This window comes from Tenrec ecaudatus, chromosome 17 (genome assembly GCF_050624435.1).
Source record: "Tenrec ecaudatus isolate mTenEca1 chromosome 17, mTenEca1.hap1, whole genome shotgun sequence".
Classification (NCBI taxonomy): domain Eukaryota; kingdom Metazoa; phylum Chordata; class Mammalia; order Afrosoricida; family Tenrecidae; genus Tenrec; species Tenrec ecaudatus.
The window spans coordinates 67302511-67321183 of record NC_134546.1 but is presented as its reverse complement, the minus strand read 5'-3'; the positions used below and the strand labels follow the sequence as shown (position 1 = coordinate 67321183).

Sequence of the window (18673 nt, the reverse complement as noted above, 5' to 3'; positions counted from 1 at the left end):
TAAGCAACTCTCCTAGGCTGGATTCTGTGGAGTCCCTCTGGTATGTGTCACTCCGTTGCCATCTTCCCGTAAGTCTGTAAATTATTTTTCTTATAAAAATTACAGAACCTTATGAGTGGTTTTATGTCCTTATTGATAAGGACAACAAGCCATCTCTGCGCTGCCTGCTAAGGGGATAACCAAAGGACCTGTTAGGTCTCTCTCTCCGGGACTAGATTTCAGCCTCGGTCCTTGGCTCTGCGCGAGAAAGATTTCACGCCGAAGCCGGGCTTGTGATCCAAGTGAATTTACTGAGAGTTAAAAGAAGCTTCAGGTTTTACACGGCACCCATAGGATTCCTTTGACCATACGGCCTGGCAGAGACTGCCCCAGGTCACGCAAGGATCCCTCTCCTCCCAGGAAATGACCAGACCTGCCAAGCAAGGGTTCCAGGGGGAGGCGTGGTGAATGACCCCAGGTCGATCCCATTGGCTGAATTGCAATCACCTGGCCCAGGTGGGCTGCTCCAGGTGTAACGCCCATCCGACAGCTTTGTCCTATGCTGGCTCTCCTGGGCATGCGTAAAGGGACTTCCCAATTCCCTAGGCTAAGCTGCCTAACAGACCCTGTGAAAGAAGATTCTCTAACACCTTAATCTTGAAGCCACGCCCCCATACACATCTGGTATCAGACTGTACCAAAGATAATTCTCACCCAGAGCAGCATCCCTGATAAAACTGAAGGGAAGGAGGTATGCAAACCAAAGACAAATTAAGTAAATAATTAGAGAGCTGACTATTCCTACAGAGCAGCAGCACCCTCCAATTTGAAACTTCCATGAAAAATCTAGTAGTGTTCCCCTAAGCAATATGTCTTCTCACCTCAAGAGGGGGACCCACTCTCCTTCTAGAGTGAAGGGCATCTTATCTCAGCTTAAGGTGTTTTTCACAATTCACAAGAGAAACGCGTTTAATTTCTTTTGAAGTGACTCTGTGTTTTAATAATCTCATGGCTTAACTCTTTGCTATCGTGTGTGTGTGTGTGTGTGCACGCGCGCGAAGCTTAGCTCCAGACCCGAACCAACCACATGAGTTTTGAACTTACTAGTTCTTCCGTTCCTCCAAGGGTGAAAGGCTGGGAACTGAACTTCATGATTTACAGTCTCAGAAATCCTAAAAAGGGTCACTGGGAAATAGAATCAAATCCATGGTAATGGGTTGATGAAGTCTTACCACCCGTTATTCTTCCCCCACTCCCCAATAAGCCCGACACTCTCTTTCTGTTCCCTCTTTGACCCTTGGGAAGAAATTCAGCCCTGGGAGCCATGTGTATTTGTTGTAGCAGCAAGGTGGCCTGGAGTCCATCTGTCAAGGGTGTCTTTATCACAGCATGCACCTCCGTAAGGCTGTTGTTAGGTGACCTCAAACTGATTTTGATCATAGTGACCCTGTGTACTATAACAGAACAAAACACTGCCCCATCCTGTGTCATGCTCAAAACTGTTCTTATACTTGAATCCATTGTTGCAATCACTGTGTCAATCCATCTCATTGAGGGCCTTCCTCTTTTTTTGGATACCCTTCTGCTTTACCAAGCATGATGTCCTTCTTCAGAGATTGATCTCTGTTGAAATCATGTACAAAGTATGTAAAACAAAGTGACACAATCCATGTCTCTAAAGCATATTCTGGGTGATGGTTGATCAACATGATAAATCCAAGTAATACAGCTGAATGCAACATATGAAAAAATTTGAAAAGTACAATTATGTGATGCTATATAGTTACCACAATAAACAGCTTAAAAATAACTGACACATGAAAATTTCATCAGACAGCCAGGCACTGAGCGGAATACTTGTCAGAACAATAATTTATTAACATATGATATAAAATCTGAAGAGAAGTTATGGTATAAATCAGAAATTTGAATCTGTGTGTGTATATTTACTAGTACTAGCACTCTGATTGTCAGTGAAGATAATTCTTAAAAGTCAATAATAGTAGACATGCATTATAAGTTTGCAACATAGGCAAATGTAAGTGTTATAACAAAGAGGGAATAGGTAGGAGAGAGGAATGGGACATTTTGACCGGTGCAACTAAGGAGTAGGTTCTAACAGTGCACCTCTAGCTAGCCTCGTGTCTCCAAGTTTTTAATACTGTGACCTACGATATGTAGGAAGCACTCAACTTATTAATATTTATTTACATCTATGTAGAGTGATGATAAACAAGTGCTTTCCTGTCTCAATACCATGACCCAAGTAAGACAACTAAGAAAACACCAATATCTTCTCTGAATGAGAAATGAGAAGATTATCAAGGGCATGCTCTCTCTGTGACTTACATGTAGGGAGTTTCATGATAAAAACTCCTCTTACCTCTACAAACTTTTTTCTAACATTTTATTAGGGGCTCATACAACTCTTATCACAATCCATACATATACATACATCAATTGTGTAAAGCATATCTGTACATTCTTTGCCCTAATCATTTTCTTTTTTATTTTTACATTTTATTAGGGGCGCATACAACTCTTATCACAATCCATACATATACATACATCAATTATATAAAGCACATCCGTACATTATTTTCCTTAATCATTTTCAAAGCATTTGCTCTCCACTTAAACACTTTGCATCAGGTCCTCTTTTGTTTTCCCTCCCTCCCCACTCCCCACTCACGTCCCCACTCACATATGAGCCCTTGATAATTTATAGATTGTTATTGTCTCCACAAATTTTTATGGGTATTTAGCAACTCAAACCACTCAGTAGAGTTCAATGGAAGAATTTTCCTGTGCCTCGTTCTTTATTAATTATGAAAGTATTATTTAAGAGAAAAGTTTCATTTCTTATATAAAATACATTTCAGTTACAGATGGAATACTGAAAAATAAGTACAATTACTTGCTGTGTGTTTGAAATCCAAAATATAACATACATCACAAAATGTAAAACAAATAGGGAATATGGATAAAAGTCTCAGAAAGAAGATAGGTAGAATTTCTCTGTTGTCAATACTTCTAAGAAAGGTTCCAGAAGAGGAGGAGGAATATTGATCAAAATCAAATATTAATTTATTACACATAAGTATGACAATAGTTTGATAAGTACCATTATCAGTTGAATCTGTAAAACAACATATCCCAAGACTCTGTGTCTGTGACGATAATCAAATAAGACCAAGCTACCTTTGCTAAAAAGACATGAAAGTGAGTAATCCCTGAGAACTTGCTCTTCCCACTTCCTTGTCTTAACGACAGGGAATATGAAAGATCAAGGTACCATTCAACGGGTCACTTCATAAAGCTCCAGCTCTGATATTGTAGGTCTTGCTAGTGGCTAAGAGAGACAGACTCTCTTATGGTCAATTTTGTATCCATGATATATAATGTGAACTTTCTGGACCTTTGATGCGCTTCACAACAGGTTTTAAAAGTCAGTCTTAGATTTTACTCTCTTTTTTTCCCTCAAGGTCATCCAAGGGGGCTTCAAAAGATTTATGAAATAATTACATTACCTTTTCATTCTATTTTTCCAAGAATGTTATTCCTTGAATCATTGGATGAACACACTCACACTCTCAGTGGTCCCCTCTGCATTTTCACCCACTAGGCATTTCCCCAGTACGATTCACACAAACTTATTTCTGCCTCCGTTTTACATTTTGTAAGAACAAAACTAACACATACTCTTAAACATTGCCAAATATAAACTGAAACACACCCCTGAATAAGGGGACCTTGTTGAACAGAGAGAAAGAAATGAAACCAGGACAAAAATAGACCCCAACTAGTGCTGAGTCTGACATGCATAATTCCAAATGAAGAGGAGGTCACATGTGAACCACATCCTGTTTTCTCTGTTACTGTTCATAATCTAGCCATCCACTGGACTCTAACCTGAACCTCAGTGAGTGTCCTCATTGGGGAATGCTCTGTGGTTTCTGCTCTGAGTTGAACATTTCAGAAGCAGGTCACTAGACCTTTCTCCGAAAGCATCACTGGCTGCCCCCCTGCACCACACCAGACACCCTCTCTGCCATGAATCTAATGGGAGTAGACTGCTCAGGGTTTCCATAATCCTGGGACCCCTTGCAGAGTAATTTCACTTTAATAAGAGGCAATCAAAACATTGTTTTCTACATGTGACCATATTTCTCCCGTTACAACTTTTGTATTCACAGATCTCAGAGCATGTCATCATAAAAAAATATACAGATCTTCTGGGGAAACTGACATGGAGAAGAATCCTCAGAACACACTAGGAAACCAACTGTAGAACTCCATCTGCACCTGCTCTTGAGAATGAATCCTGTGCTCTGTGGGGCATGGGTGTACCCTGAACTCAGACCACTTCTTGCAGGGGAGGTTTGTGGCTGACTTCTTCTCATTGTTTCTCTCACACAGTAATGCACAGCAGTGTCCTCAATTTTCAGGCTATTCATTTGAAGATGCAGCATATTTTTGGCATTGTCTCTGGAGATGGTGAACCGCTCCTTTACCGAATCTGTATAGTATGTGATATCACCATTAGGTCTGATGTATGAGACCCACTCCAGGACTTTCCCTGGAGCCTGGCGGAACCAGCTCATGTCATAGTCACTGAAGCTGAATCCAGAAGCTACACAGGAGAGTCTCAGAGACACTTCAGGCTCCCTCAAGTCGCCCCCAGATTCCACTAGCTGCACATCACATTGGACACCTGCAAAAACAGAGACCCTGATCAAGAAAACTATCATGCACACCCTATGTTTCTCACTCTTGCCCATTCACACACACTCACTTTCCATAAAATGACCTGTTAAATTCCCAACAAGAAAAACCCAGCTCAGTACAGAGTCCATGGTGACTGCTCTAGTAACTGAATTGGGACACCTGGGAATTGCGTGGCTGGGGTTCTTCTCCCACAGGTGCAGCATTGGGGCTGAGCTGCTTTTATTCAGCAGATGGAGAGGTTCTATTTGCATACCCCCCTCCTTATAGCAATGTGAGGAGTTGTATGTACTTGGAAGGCAAGTATGAGTGCGCTATGGGAGTTGGGTAGGACACAATAAAAACAGACTGAAACAAAGGATTTATTATGTGACTCTAGCATGTTAAACTGCGTGAACCCAGAAACTTAATTTATATGTAAGCAGGAAAATGTGTGTGGAGGTGATTTTATCACCTCTATTTTATAGTACAACGCACTGAAGTGTTAAAACTGTGCTGTGCAATGCTCAAGGGACCGACATACATTGTAATCCTGTTCAAAGTTCTTTGAATTTTATCAACACAAAAAGTCAGAAGGGACAAGATCAGTGTGCTAAACGGTAGATGATGTAAGATTTCCCTATGGAATTATCTTAGGTCTGCCCATAATATGCTATAGAATATGTTGCTAGAAGAAAAAAAAACATGTATATGTATATACATTTAACCCAAGTAATCAGTATGTTTACTTTTAAAACATCTGTCAAGTGTACCCATTTGCATACCAAAAACATCATCAAAACCTCTGAGCAGAAATCTCTGCCTAATTAATGAGTCCTGTACATGTTAGGACACCACTGTTTTGGTAGAACCTTCTTTATGAAAGACACCGGCATGAGACTAAGATGAGTGTGCTACTAAGAGAACTAGTCCCAAACAATCACAGAAATATAAATACTAACAAAAGCTACCTAAAAGAAGAAAAACAAAGGGAAAGCAATGCCTTTCATATCTCTAAAATCAGTGAAATAGCTAGCATCAACAACCAGAGATATAAAGAACTTATAAAATGAAAATTATCAGCAGTGCAAAAATGGAAAGACATAAAATCATCTGAGCGGGCTCACGCTCCAGATTTTATGCACAGAGTCAACGAAGGAAGCTGAGAAGGAGACACTCATGTGGCAACTAGCTGTGAAAGGTGGCACTCATAAATATCGCCCATGTGTGGATGCCGTCTGCTCATTTCCATTGAAAATTCCTTCAAAGTCATGGCACTGTGGGGTGTTGTGGGATATATTTTGTATTTTTTGGTCCCTAGATAAGTTTAAAATCTTGATAGACTGCAGAAAAACACATTCTCATTACTTCACATTTGTAGTTATTACATATAGTTATTTATCAATGGGGAATAGTTAATATTAGAGTTCTAATTAAAATGGAGACTTAGTGTGAAATATTAAAATGGTACAAGTGTAAAGAATACATGATTTCTCAAGTGCGTTGAATACTAATTGCAACAGAGTGAATTTCCACAATGGATATCTTGTAGACCACTCATGAATGTAAAGAAAGCATACTGAGACACTTTGTAAGATGATAAAATAGGAACTTCACATAAATTCTGGGTAGACTTGTACATTGTGGGATCTGAGTTTCTTTAGGTAAAATGTGTATTTGTGTGTATGCGTTGGGCATGTAATAAAGAACATGAAATATGGATACTAACAGCGTTGGGCATGTAATAAAGAACATGAAATATGGATACTAACAAGAGCTACCCAACAAAAGAAGAACATAGAAGAAGAGCAAAGGGAAAGCAATGGGAAAGTTATTTCCTGTGCAAGAAACTGGAAGAGAATAATTTAAGGAACCCTTCCCCACACTCTCTCTGAACATCCTTAACAGGAAGTTCCTGTGATCCTTGAATCTTCAGTGCACCCTGAAGGCTAGCTCCCTCCCAAAAATACTGCCAGGGGACCTGTTTTTCTGAAGTCTCATCTTCCCCTTCCTGTGTGTCTTAAAAGACTAAAAGAGGGCCATAGTCCCAAAGGACACAGAGCTTAATAGCAGGAGGAACTGGTTTCTGGATCTGTAGATAGAGATGGAAAGTCTTCTGCCCAATGAAGGTTGATGACTGGGCATCAAGGTCTACATTAAGTCATGCAGTGAGCTCTGTGGGTGCACGAACCTGTGCCCAGAATAGGAATGCAAGGTAGAAAGTGTCTAAGCTCCATGGATACACTTTGAGACTCTGAAGAAAGGACTTCTGCTTCTTTCAAGCCTTATCCCAATATTAACTCTGATGCCACCTGCCATCACTCATTCAATAATAAAGTAATTCATTACAGGTTTACAAAATGCCTCTATATTCCCAGGACCCATCGGTCCAGAGAGTTCTGTTCAACTACATTTTCTCCAGGTGTCCTAGGGTTTTCACTCTGAACTCACACTAGGGATACATCCCATTGTCTGTTTTGTCACAGGTGACTAATTATATGCATCTACCTAGGTACTTTTGATTCAAATTTCTGTCCTATCTTCTGCTCAAGAGACCAGAGACGATTTATTCTCGGCTATCTTTTGGTAAAGACTATTCAGATTGGGGGTGGGGGGATCTCGCTGTTTACGTGGAAACCATACATTCTTAGAGAAATCTTGCCTTTACCATCCCACATGCTTCTGCAATTATCCTAATATGTATACGATCATGAATATCCACTACCATCTCCGATTTCCACAGAAGAAACAGCATGTGGAGTATGCAGGCTGGTGAGAACATAGTAGGTACCAAGTATGCTGGCGCTGAAACATGAAGCACCCTCTCTCAGTTCATCACCCCAAAATATAGGTGTGTCCTTACCCTGTGGCCTGTTTTATCTTCACCTGCAAATACCTGCTCACAGCTACATAAGGTTGAGTCTTGAGTGGTGTGCTGCCAATGATATGTGCCAGGTAAGTCGTAAGTTGGTTTATTTCTCAAGCAAGTGGGTCATTTAGTGGTGTTCCCATGCTCCTCCATTTCTCCCTATATCCCAAAGCCGTCTTCAGTGAACTCTTACAGTGAAATCCTAAATTTTAATATACCTAACCTTTAAATATGGAGACACTCTCGATTCTATGGGGCTTTAGTACTTGACCTCAGCCCACACTAAATCTTTATACTTTTGCTAGAAGTTTTGACCCTGAAGGCACATCTTCCCTTCACATTGATCAAACACAATCTGAACGCTATAGAGCTGACATGAAAGAAGGTACTGAAGGAAGATGGTGAGGGGTCTCATGGTATTTTCACTAATTACGTTTGGTATGTTTAAATTCAGACAGCCAATTGTTTCAATCATGGACTAGCATTTCGATCAGACTCAGCGTGACCCATCAGAAAACCCAGGTTCTGAAAAGGTTCAATGACTGAAATAGTTGGAACCATTAGCCCCATAGCATCGTGGAACAGTGGTCACTTCAGGACTGTGCTTCTCAAGTTCTCACCCCTGAGGATGTGGAAGACAGTGGTTCCTCTCCTGGTGCATTTGAGAGCTCTGATCAAAGCCATGGTATTCTCCAAGGAAATTATATATATATATGAAAGTTGTGTGTGTGTGTGTGTGTATATATATATATAGATAGATATTAAATAAGGAAGACCAAGAAGAATTAATGCATTTGAGTTGTAGTGCTGAAGAAGAATATTTAAAGTACCTTGGACTGCTAAAAGGACAAACTGATCTGTGTTGGAAGAAACACCGTGAGAGTGCTCCTTAGAGGCATGGATGACAAGATTTCGTCTTGCATGCTTTGGACACATTGTCAAGAGAGACCAGTCCCTGGGAAGGACATCATGTTTGGTAAAGTGAAAGAACATCAAAAAGAAGAAGGCCCTCAATGAGATGGATTGACACAGTGGCTACATCAATCAACAGGCTCTGACATGGAAACAATTCTGAGGATGACACAGGACTGTGCAGTATTTTATTTTGTTGTTTGTAAAGATCCTATGGGTTGTAATGGACTCGATGGCACCTAACAACAACTTTTGTTATCATATGTGATAAATTAAAAAACAAACAAAAAATAAAACAAAAACTCACTGCTGTCAACTCATACTCACAGTGACCCTATATCATCATCCCAAGGCTGTACATCTTTACAGAGCATGTTAGGTTTGAACTGTTGACTTTGAAGGTAGCAGCCCAAGACATAATCCACAGCTTGTGGCCTACTATGTGCTTATGTATTCAATTTTAGGCAGTCCCAGTTGCCTGATTTGTCGTGTGTGTGTATGTGTGTGTGTGTGTGTTTTAGTTCTGGGTGGTAGTGTATTTATAGCAAGTTTTATAATCCCCACATTTGGACACTTTTTCTCCAAAGATCTTCTTAGATTTGGCCTCAAATTCAAGTCTTTGTTCAATCTTGAGCAAGTTTTTATATCTGGTGGAATAATGGATCCCTTTCAGTTTCCTTCAGACACATATTAAGGCTTTTTTAACCACCATTTGTTAAAGAAATCATCTCTTCACATTTAATGTATTTTAGCCTGCCATCAAAGATCAGTTACTTGCAGGTACATGGATTTACTTGACTGCTGAATCATGTCCCATTGACATACATGCCTGTCAGTGTACATATCTTCCTCCAGCCAATTGAAGGAAGAGCAGCTGTCATATGCAGATGATACAACCTTGCTTACTGAAGCTGAAGAGTACTTGCAGCCCGTAATGATGATGATCAAATACTACAATCTTCAATATTAAGTATAACTGCGCCAAAATAAAACAAAATCTCCACACCTGGGCCAAAAAATGATAAGTGAGACAGAGATTGAAATTGTGAAAGCTTTCATTTTAGTTGTATATACAAAGTAAATAGAATTAGCATTCAAAGGATCAAATGATGTGCAGTATTAGACAAATTTGAGACTTAGATCCTACTGACATGTTTAAAATTAAGTCAAAGATGCCACATGCAGAGCTAAGGTGTTCCTGGTCCAAACCCACGGACACTGAGTTTATTCTGACTCCTAGTGAACCTAAGGATTGAGTCGATCTGCTTCATGGGGTTTCCAAGGCTATAACCATTTCCAGAATCAGACTGTGCCCTGTTTGCCCATATTTATTTCTGTGGAGCGACTGCTCCATTCCAAACCATCACCTTTCAGGTAACAGATTATCGCTTTACCCATGAAACATCAGAATCCCCTGTGCCTGACATAAACCGTTATGTTTCAGTTACTTCATATGCATATAAGCTAGCTATTTACAGATAATGCCTATATTCCAGGTTTGTTGTGTGGATCATATGTATAAATTTAAGTGCATGATGTTGTAAAATGTGTAAATAAGTAAAATCCAATGTGGAATATTATCAATGTCCTATCCATCACATAATATTTCCTTTAGACTATTTTAGGAAACAGTTGATTTGCTTGCCAAAAAGGAGTTCACAGAGATAGTGTTAAGTTCTATACTCCTAAAAAACTGGAAACAAAGGGAATCCAGGACAGATAAACACCTCAGGACCATTAAGGAGATTCGTGATACCAGGAGGATAAGGGGCAGGTGGGGGGAAAGGGGAACCGGTCACGAAGATCTACATATAACCCCGTTCCTCAGGGATAGACAACAGAAAAGCGGGTGAAGGGAGACGTTGGACAGTTTAAGACATGGTAGATTAATAATAATTTATAAATTATCAAGGGTTCATGAGAGAGGCGGCTGGGGAGGGAGGGGAAAAACGAGGAGCTGACACCAAGGGCTCAAGTAGAAAAAAAATGTTTTGAGTATGATGAGGGCAACAAATGTACAAATGTGCTTGACAGAATGGATTTATGTATGGATTGTGATGAGTTGTACAAGCCCTCAATAAAGTGATTTTAAAAAGAAAAAAAAACAGGTTCTGCATTCCTGATGTAGTTTGCCTTGTCATTCCACCATTTTTTTGAATTTTCAAAATGCATAATTAATCAGTATCTATCACTAATAATGTCCATAGACATATTAGGTCATTTACAAACTTGGTTCTCAGAAATATGAGCTTTAATACAACTTACAATTTTATCATTTAGATCTATTTATTCAAAATCAAATTTAGATACAAAACAATATTCTAATATAAACACCAAAGATGATTAAATTGTCTACTATTTGCATTTGCTAGTGTGCGGTATAAAAACAAAACATTACCACCATTTATTGAGATGCATAGTAAGATGCTTGGACTTGATTGGCCACTTACAAAACTCTAACAAAAATTTCTAGCTCCATTGCTGTGAATACTTTATATGTATAACATGCACCTTTCTGCCAGAAGATGCTGCACTCCCTATGCTTGGAGCTAGCTAAGTGCCTCCTGAAATCCAGGGTCCTGCTGACTCTGAGCCTCTGTACTACCTTGCCTCACCTCACTGTGTGTCTCTGCAAGAATGATGGACCTGTGTACCTTATCACCAGGATGTTCTTTTGTACAAGGAAACAGCTGTGGCCTTTGGTGTCCATGGTCATTTGTATGACATTGTGATTGGTATAATTGAGCAGGCCAGAAACATAAAAGGTCAAACCCTAACTCACTATATATAATCCTTATAGTCACTATAATTCTTAGATAGATAATAGAAAGATAGATAGATAGATGATGGATAGGTAAGTGATGGAAAGATAGCTATGCAATAATTATTATTTTCATGTAATTTATATTAATAGTTTAAACAATTCTATTTAGATGATCAAGCATATATTTGAATTTTCATAAATGTCATTTCCCCATATTTATTTATATGATACTTCCCTATAGTTATATGATGTTTAAATAAAGTCATATGTTGTTACTTGTATTTAGGGGATACTAGATCACACAACAGGCTCCATCTCATGGATGACCCAAATACACATTATAATGAAGCTGTCATTTTGAATAGTTACGCATATTTTTTTAAAAATTACCACTTATATTCACCAGTAACATGGCGCAAGGATCTTCTCAGCAGTTGAAGTACAGGAAGACTGGGCTGTGAGACAGCTAAGTACAAAGAGGAAACCATAGCGTCTGGCAGGAAATGCTTTCTCCACGACAACACTCTTTTATTCTGCAGATGAGAGAATACATAAGAACCATCCTGAGTTTTTGTCAAACAGGCCACTGAGCCTGTGCCTCTGTGTTACTCGTGCACAATAATATGTAGCTGTGTCTACCGGGTCCATGTTGGTGATCATTAGAAGCATCTGGTTTTTGGAAGAGTCTTTTGAGACTGTCAGCCGGCTCTTCAGAGATGGATTGTAATACTTATCATCATCCCACCATATGTTTGCAAGCCACTCCAGTGCCTTCCCTGGAGGCTGACGGATCCAGCCAACACCCATTTCAGTAGTGCTCAGTGAGAACCCAGAGACAGTGCAGGTCAGAGAAAGGGTCTGTGTGGATTTGATGAGCCCAGGTCCAGACTCCTTCAGGGTAACCTGGGAAAGAACCCCTGTGAAGAAAGCACAAGAAGTGAAGTTAAGATGAGAATAGGAGGATTTAGTCCCTATGGGATCCCACACACACACAGTAAGAGCACTCACAGGAAGGCATGGTTAACAGCAGGAGAGTGAGACAGAGAGTGTCCATGGTGGAGCTCAGGAGTCACTGATGCTGGGTCTGGAACCAGCTTTTCAAACCGGGAGAGGGTGGGGTTTGTGGAGATTTGCATTCTCATTTAAACAGGTCTTGACTCAATACAGTGGACCCAGGTCTCAGGGTACAGTAGAGGAGTAAGTTCAATAAAACAGAAGTGTAGAATTCCATTCCTCATTCTCCCTGAAATAGACCCTGCCCATTGCAGGTTCAGGGTCTAAAACCACAACGTTTTAGGAGATTTTAGATGCAGTGAAGTTTGCTGGTTTCTGGATAAAACATGCTGTATCCGCTCTTAGAATGCAGTACACCAGGCCCTGTAACTCTTGCTCTACAAGGGTTTGCTAAGATATTCTAGTAGATTGGTGTCATTTCTGTCTTCAAGAATTATGAAGGTGTACCCTAGAAGACTTGAAGTTATTCCAAAATGCTCTTTGAGCTTCTCTGTGATAAGAAAACTGGAGAAGATCTTGTGACGTGAAAGAGTTGACCTAGCAATGATATAAATCAATATTTTCCTAAGTGAGTGATATAACCATCCAGGGATGCTGGAGTGATCCAGGGGTGTTGCACAAGCAGATGCCTACACGTTATCGTGTGGTATCAGATACAGTACTAAAGTTTTACATTTTAAACCGCTACTAAATAATTTCTTCTTGTCCTCCTCCTCCTCCTCCTTCTACTTCTTAATGAAAAGGAGCCAATAGGCCGAATACATTTTGGAACTTAGACTCTAAATCTGCTGTGTAAATGATCCAGGACAAACATGTGTCCCACTGATGTGTTCTTCTGAGTGGGCTTGCACTCAAGCCTGCATTTCTGTGTGAACAGTTCATGAGAAGGGAGTCCACAATGTGATTGGGTTCAATGACCCCATATGAGAGTGATTGTCACCTGTCTGCTTCCCTTCCCCATTCTGAGATTAGACAAGACACAGAACTAGAATAGAGGTATCACACAGAGGAATAGTTTGCTGATAGCATATGCACCCCCACCTCGTCTTGACACTGCAGTGGAATTGATGACCATGCTACAACAATGTGGAGAAATAGGACCTTTTAGAGCCACACAGTGCTCTGCTCCTCTAAATTGGCCCTTCTGCCTGAGCACGATGATATTGTAGAACTTTATTGTGCTGAAATTTTAGGCTTTCGACCTTTCTTCGAAATAGTGTTGTAAAGAATCCACTGCTCTGCAATCATTCAAAACTCTAATGATGTGTGGTATGAAACAATGGACTGCTAACCTCAAGGTCAATATTTCAAACCCACCAGCACATTCATGGGACGAATATGAGGCTGTCTGATCCCATAAAGAGAGACAGTCCCAGAAAGCCCAAGATAGAAGTGCTATGTGTTGGTAAATATTCAATGGATGGACATGGGTTTGGGGGTTAAACATGGCTCTATTGCTGAGGAGGTTTATTCCAATAGTGGAAAACCATGAATGCGGTTTTTGTTAGGTGCCTTCAAGTCCAACTCATAGACAGCCAATGTACAGCAGAATGAAAAACTTCCCCATCCTCCACCATGCTCAGAGTTGTAGATGTGTTTGAGACTGTTTTAGTCTGGGTACTTTAGAGAAACAAATTCACAGAAACTCATGTATAAGAGAAAGTTTTATATAAAGGTTAAGTGCACATCAAGAAAACTTCCCAACCCAGTGCTGCCCAAACCCAGAAGTCCAACATTAACCCGTATGTCTGACACCAACCTACAAAGTCCTCCATCTCACCAAACACACTATGACGCTGACTGCAGGAGGAAAGCTGAATTAGGGAATGTGTAAGCATCTCAGCGCTGGCAGGGGTCTCCACATGGCTGCTCCTGCACCCAGGGCTGCATCAACATTAGTCCATGCAGTTTCTCCTTGGGACTGTCTTGTAGAAGTGAGTTTTGCCAGCTGAAGCAGGGAACTGGCTACGGCAGCTGCACCCTGGTTTGACCATCAGAAAGCAAGAAACCTGAGAACTAGAAAGGCAAGGCTCACTGAGACAGTATCCCCCTACCCTTAATTAACCCGCATGTGTTTATTAGTCAGGTTGGCACAATAAACCAACTGCCTCAGAGACCATTGTTGCAGACACGGTGTTAATCAATCTTCTTGAGGGCCTCCCTCTTTTCTGCTGCCCCTCCAGGTTACCAAGCATGATGTCCTTTTTAAGGCCTGGTCTTTCTTCTTACAACAAGTCCAAAGTATGTGAAACAATGTGTCTCCATCTTTGCCGCTAAGAATGGTTCTGGCTGTGCTTCACTTCTTACATGGCACATTTGTTCAATTTACCCCAGATGGGCCCAGGGTCCCCACACCACACTCCCCTCATTCACAATGCTATGATTTTTGGGGGGGTCTTTGATACCTAATACCTGATACCTTCGATACCTTGTATCTCACAGACTAGTGTGCTTTTTCCATGTGGGATTTGTTGTTTCTCAGTTAGAGGGCCACTTGCTTATCTTCCAGCCTACAGAACCCCAGACTGTATATCTTTTGATAGCCAGAAACCATCCACTTTCTTCACTACATTTGCTGATGCACCCGCTTTGTCATCAGCAACGGAGTCGGGACAGGCTGGTGTGCTTCTTCCATGTGGGTTTTGTTGTTTCTCAGCTAGATGGCCACTTGTTTATCTTCAGGCCTTGATGAAACATACAGTTTTCCTCTAGTTCTTGAATGCTTCCTGCCCACACTATCATGATCCCAATTCTACCTTACAAATCTGGCTGGACTGGAGGGTGTACACTGGTACAGATAGGAACTGGAAACAAAGGGAATCCAGGACAGATGAACCCCTCAAGAATATTGGTGAGAGTGGCGATACCAGAAGGGTGGAGGGAAGGTGAGGGAGAAAGTGGGAACAGATTACAAGGATATACATATAACCTCCCCCCTGGGGACTGACAATGGAGATGTGGGTGACGTCGGACAATGTAAGATATGACAAAGAAATAATAATTTATAGATTATCAAGGGTTCATGGGAGAGGGGTGAGCAGGGATGGAGGGAAAAATGAGCAGATACCAAGAGCTCAAGTAGAGAGCAAATGTTTTTAGAATGATGAGGGAAACAAATGTACAAAAGTGCCTGACACAATGGATAGATGGATGGATTGTGATAAGAGCTGTACAAACCCCCAATAAAATGATTTTTTTAAAGACAGATTTGTTTGCTCTTCTGGCCATTCATGATACTTTGAATATTCTTCACCAACACCATAATTCAAACAAACTACTTATTCTGCAGTCCTCCTTACTCCAATTTTTAAAATGCATTTTATCAGTGCTATCAAGTTTATTCCAATGCACAGTGATGTGAAATATGAGTTCAACTCATATTCTTGTATCATAGCACAAGGGAGAACTGGTCCTGTTGGTTTCTGAGATGGTAACTCATTTCAGGAGCGTAAACTCTCAAGTTATTCCTTGGTGCTACTGGATATTTCGAATTGTTGACTTTTCAATTAGCAGTCCAATGTGTTACCACTTCTCCACGAGGCTCCTTTGCCATTTCAGACAACTACAAATACCATGATTTGGGTCAGGTACACTATAGTACTCTAAGTAACATTCTATTTTAAGAGGTCTTATGCAGTAGATATATCCAATGCAATATGTTGTTTTTTGATCTTCTTACTGTTGCTTCCATGAGTATTGATCGTGGATTCAAGACAGATGGAATTATTGAAAACTTTTATCCTTTCACTATTTATCATGTTAGTAGATATTGCTACTTCATATAATCCAGCTTCTCTGTGTATTAGTATTAGCTCTGCCTATAGCTTTAATCAGTATAGCTAGAGGATTCAACCTTGATGCACACCTTTCCTGATTTTAAGCTATGCAGTATTCTCTGTCCCTGTTCACACAACTGCCTCTTGATCCATATACTGGTTCTGTCTGAGTGTTTTGGAATTCCCAATCTTTTCAAAGCTCTCCATACGTTTTTGTAATCAATACAGTTGAATGCCTGGGCATAGTAAAAAAAATGCAAGTAAACATCTTTCTGATATCACTTGTTTCAACTAAGATATAGCTAACAAAACTATGAGAATCCATATTTTATATCCTCTTTTGAATCAATCTGATTTTTCACAGCTCCATGTCAATATACTATAACAACCACTGTTGAATTATCCTCAGTAAAATGGTATTTACATGTCATATCAGTGATGTTGTTCAGTACATTGTGTATTTTGTTGGGTCATTTTTCTTTGGAATGGGCACAGATACTAATTTCTTCTCGTGGTCTAGTAGCTGTTATCTAAATTTCTTGGCAGGGTTGAGTGAGTGCTTTTAGTACTTCATCAACTTTCTGAAACATTTCAATTGCTATTCCATAAATTCCCAGGGCCTTATTTTTGACTAATGCTGCTTTCAGTGCAGCTTGGACTTCTTCTTTCAGTCTAATTGAATTTTGATTATATACTATTCCTGGAAATGTTCGAATGTCAACTAGTTCTTTTTGGTACAGTGATTCTGTGTTTTCTCCACATCTTCTTTTGATATTTCCTTCATTGTTCAATATTCTGCTGATAGAATCATTCAATGTTGCAACTCCAAATTTGAATTTTTTTTCCTTTAGTTTTTTAAATTAAGATATGCTGGGTATATTCTTCTTTTTGGATTTTCTAACTTTAGGTCTTTACACATTTTGTTATAACACTTTCCTTTGTCATCTCCAGGTCTCCATTGACATTTTCTGTTCAGCTCCTTTATTTCATCATTTCTTCCACTTGCCTTAGCTACTCTCTTATCAAGAGCAGGGTTACGATCCTTTTCTGATATCCAGTTGAGTCTTTCCTTTCATTTGTATCTTTTTAATGAGCTTTTGTTTTTTCATGTATGATGTTCTTGTTGTCATCCCACAGTTCATCAATTATTCCGTCATTCATACTAATTACATGAAATCTCTTATTCAAGTGATCTCTAAGTTTAGGTGGCATATGCTCAATGTCATATTTTTACTCCCATGGACTTATTTCAAATATTGTTTCAGCTTCAAACTGAACTTTCACCTGAGCAATAGATTGTCTGATCCAAATTTGTCCCCTGGCCCCATTTCAGTGGTTAATATTGAGCTTCTCAGTCATCTCTTTTCACATTATGTAGTCAGCTTGATTTCTGAGTATTCCATCTGGAAAAGTGCATATGCATGGTCACTGTTTTGTAGTTCCAAAAAGATGTTTGTGATGAAAAAATGGATGGCCTTTAAGAATTCTGTCATGTGACCCCCCCAACTTTATTTCTCATATTAAAGCTATATAGGCTAACTGCTATCCCCTCCCTGTTGTTTCTAATTTTTTAATTCCACTGACTAATAATTATTCATGCATCTTGACGTCACAAAATCTAAACCAAACTCACCACTGTTTGACTCAAAAGCAACTCTGCAGATGAGGGTAGAATTGCTCCTGTCGGTTTCCCAGACTGTAGTTCAATATGGGAGTAGAACTCCTCTTCATTCTCCCATAGAGTGGCTGGTGGTTTGAAACTGACAGTTTTGGGATTAGCCACTCAATGTGTAACAACTGAGCCAATAAGATGTTTTAATTAGTTAATTAGTTCATTGACTGTTCTTAAATGTGCTCAACTCCAACTCACTTTCAACATCTTTGACTCAATTAATGATTCAGTATCTCAGGACTGTGAAGCCTGGTCTACTTCCATTTATGGACACAATTGATAGGGAATAATAGGCTTGATAGATTTCCTTATTAGGTAAAGCTGAAAGAAAACATTGACTTTCATAAAGAAAACAAGCTACTACTATCCAAAGAGGGAGTGATGATAGATGTCAGATGATGGTGCCATTTCTCTTTCATTATTAACTTTCTGTGATACATGTGCACAGGGGGAAATGAAACACACAAAGCATGCATGCTACGAAATATGCATCTATACTTGTTACTTTCATTAGTAACAAAACTCATAAAGATGTAGCTGTCTCATCTACAACAAAAAGTACCACACCAAACTTCTACAGTGGACAAAGTCCACTTTTTACTCAGAGAACATGGAAGTCCACATTTTGGGGGGAATAACCAAGTTACAGCTAATTTTAACAACCACTACAGCTGTCCATCAAGTCTATTCATGGACAATCTTCTGCAATGCTGAGACTTACTATTACTTCAAACACCACCAGCATAGTATATCTACACTGTAACCTTGGGTTATTCAGTGTTTCTAGCCCTGGGTAAATTATCATTTTTCTCACCAGAGTCTAAGTGTGGGGAATAGAAAGAAGCATGCACAAGATCACCATGTTTAGTAGGTTGTGCCTTCTCTCCTCAACTGAGTAATGACAATGTGTGGGGCCCATTCACCTCCAATGACAAATGCTTTTATTATAATGAAGATCCACCTGATCTCCTCTCAATGCAGGA

The 18673-nt window shown here is 39.8% G+C and overlaps 1 gene segment (V, D, J or C); it reads right to left on the bottom strand.

The window, feature by feature from the left end:
* Positions 1 to 3277: 3277 nt before the first annotated feature.
* LOC142430477 (immunoglobulin heavy variable 3-48-like) lies at positions 3278 to 4835 on the bottom strand. The segment is given in 3 exon segments: positions 3278 to 3331; positions 4395 to 4693; positions 4775 to 4835. Coding segments are annotated over 3 exon segments (414 nt in total).
* Between the last annotated feature and the right edge of the window lie 13838 nt (positions 4836 to 18673).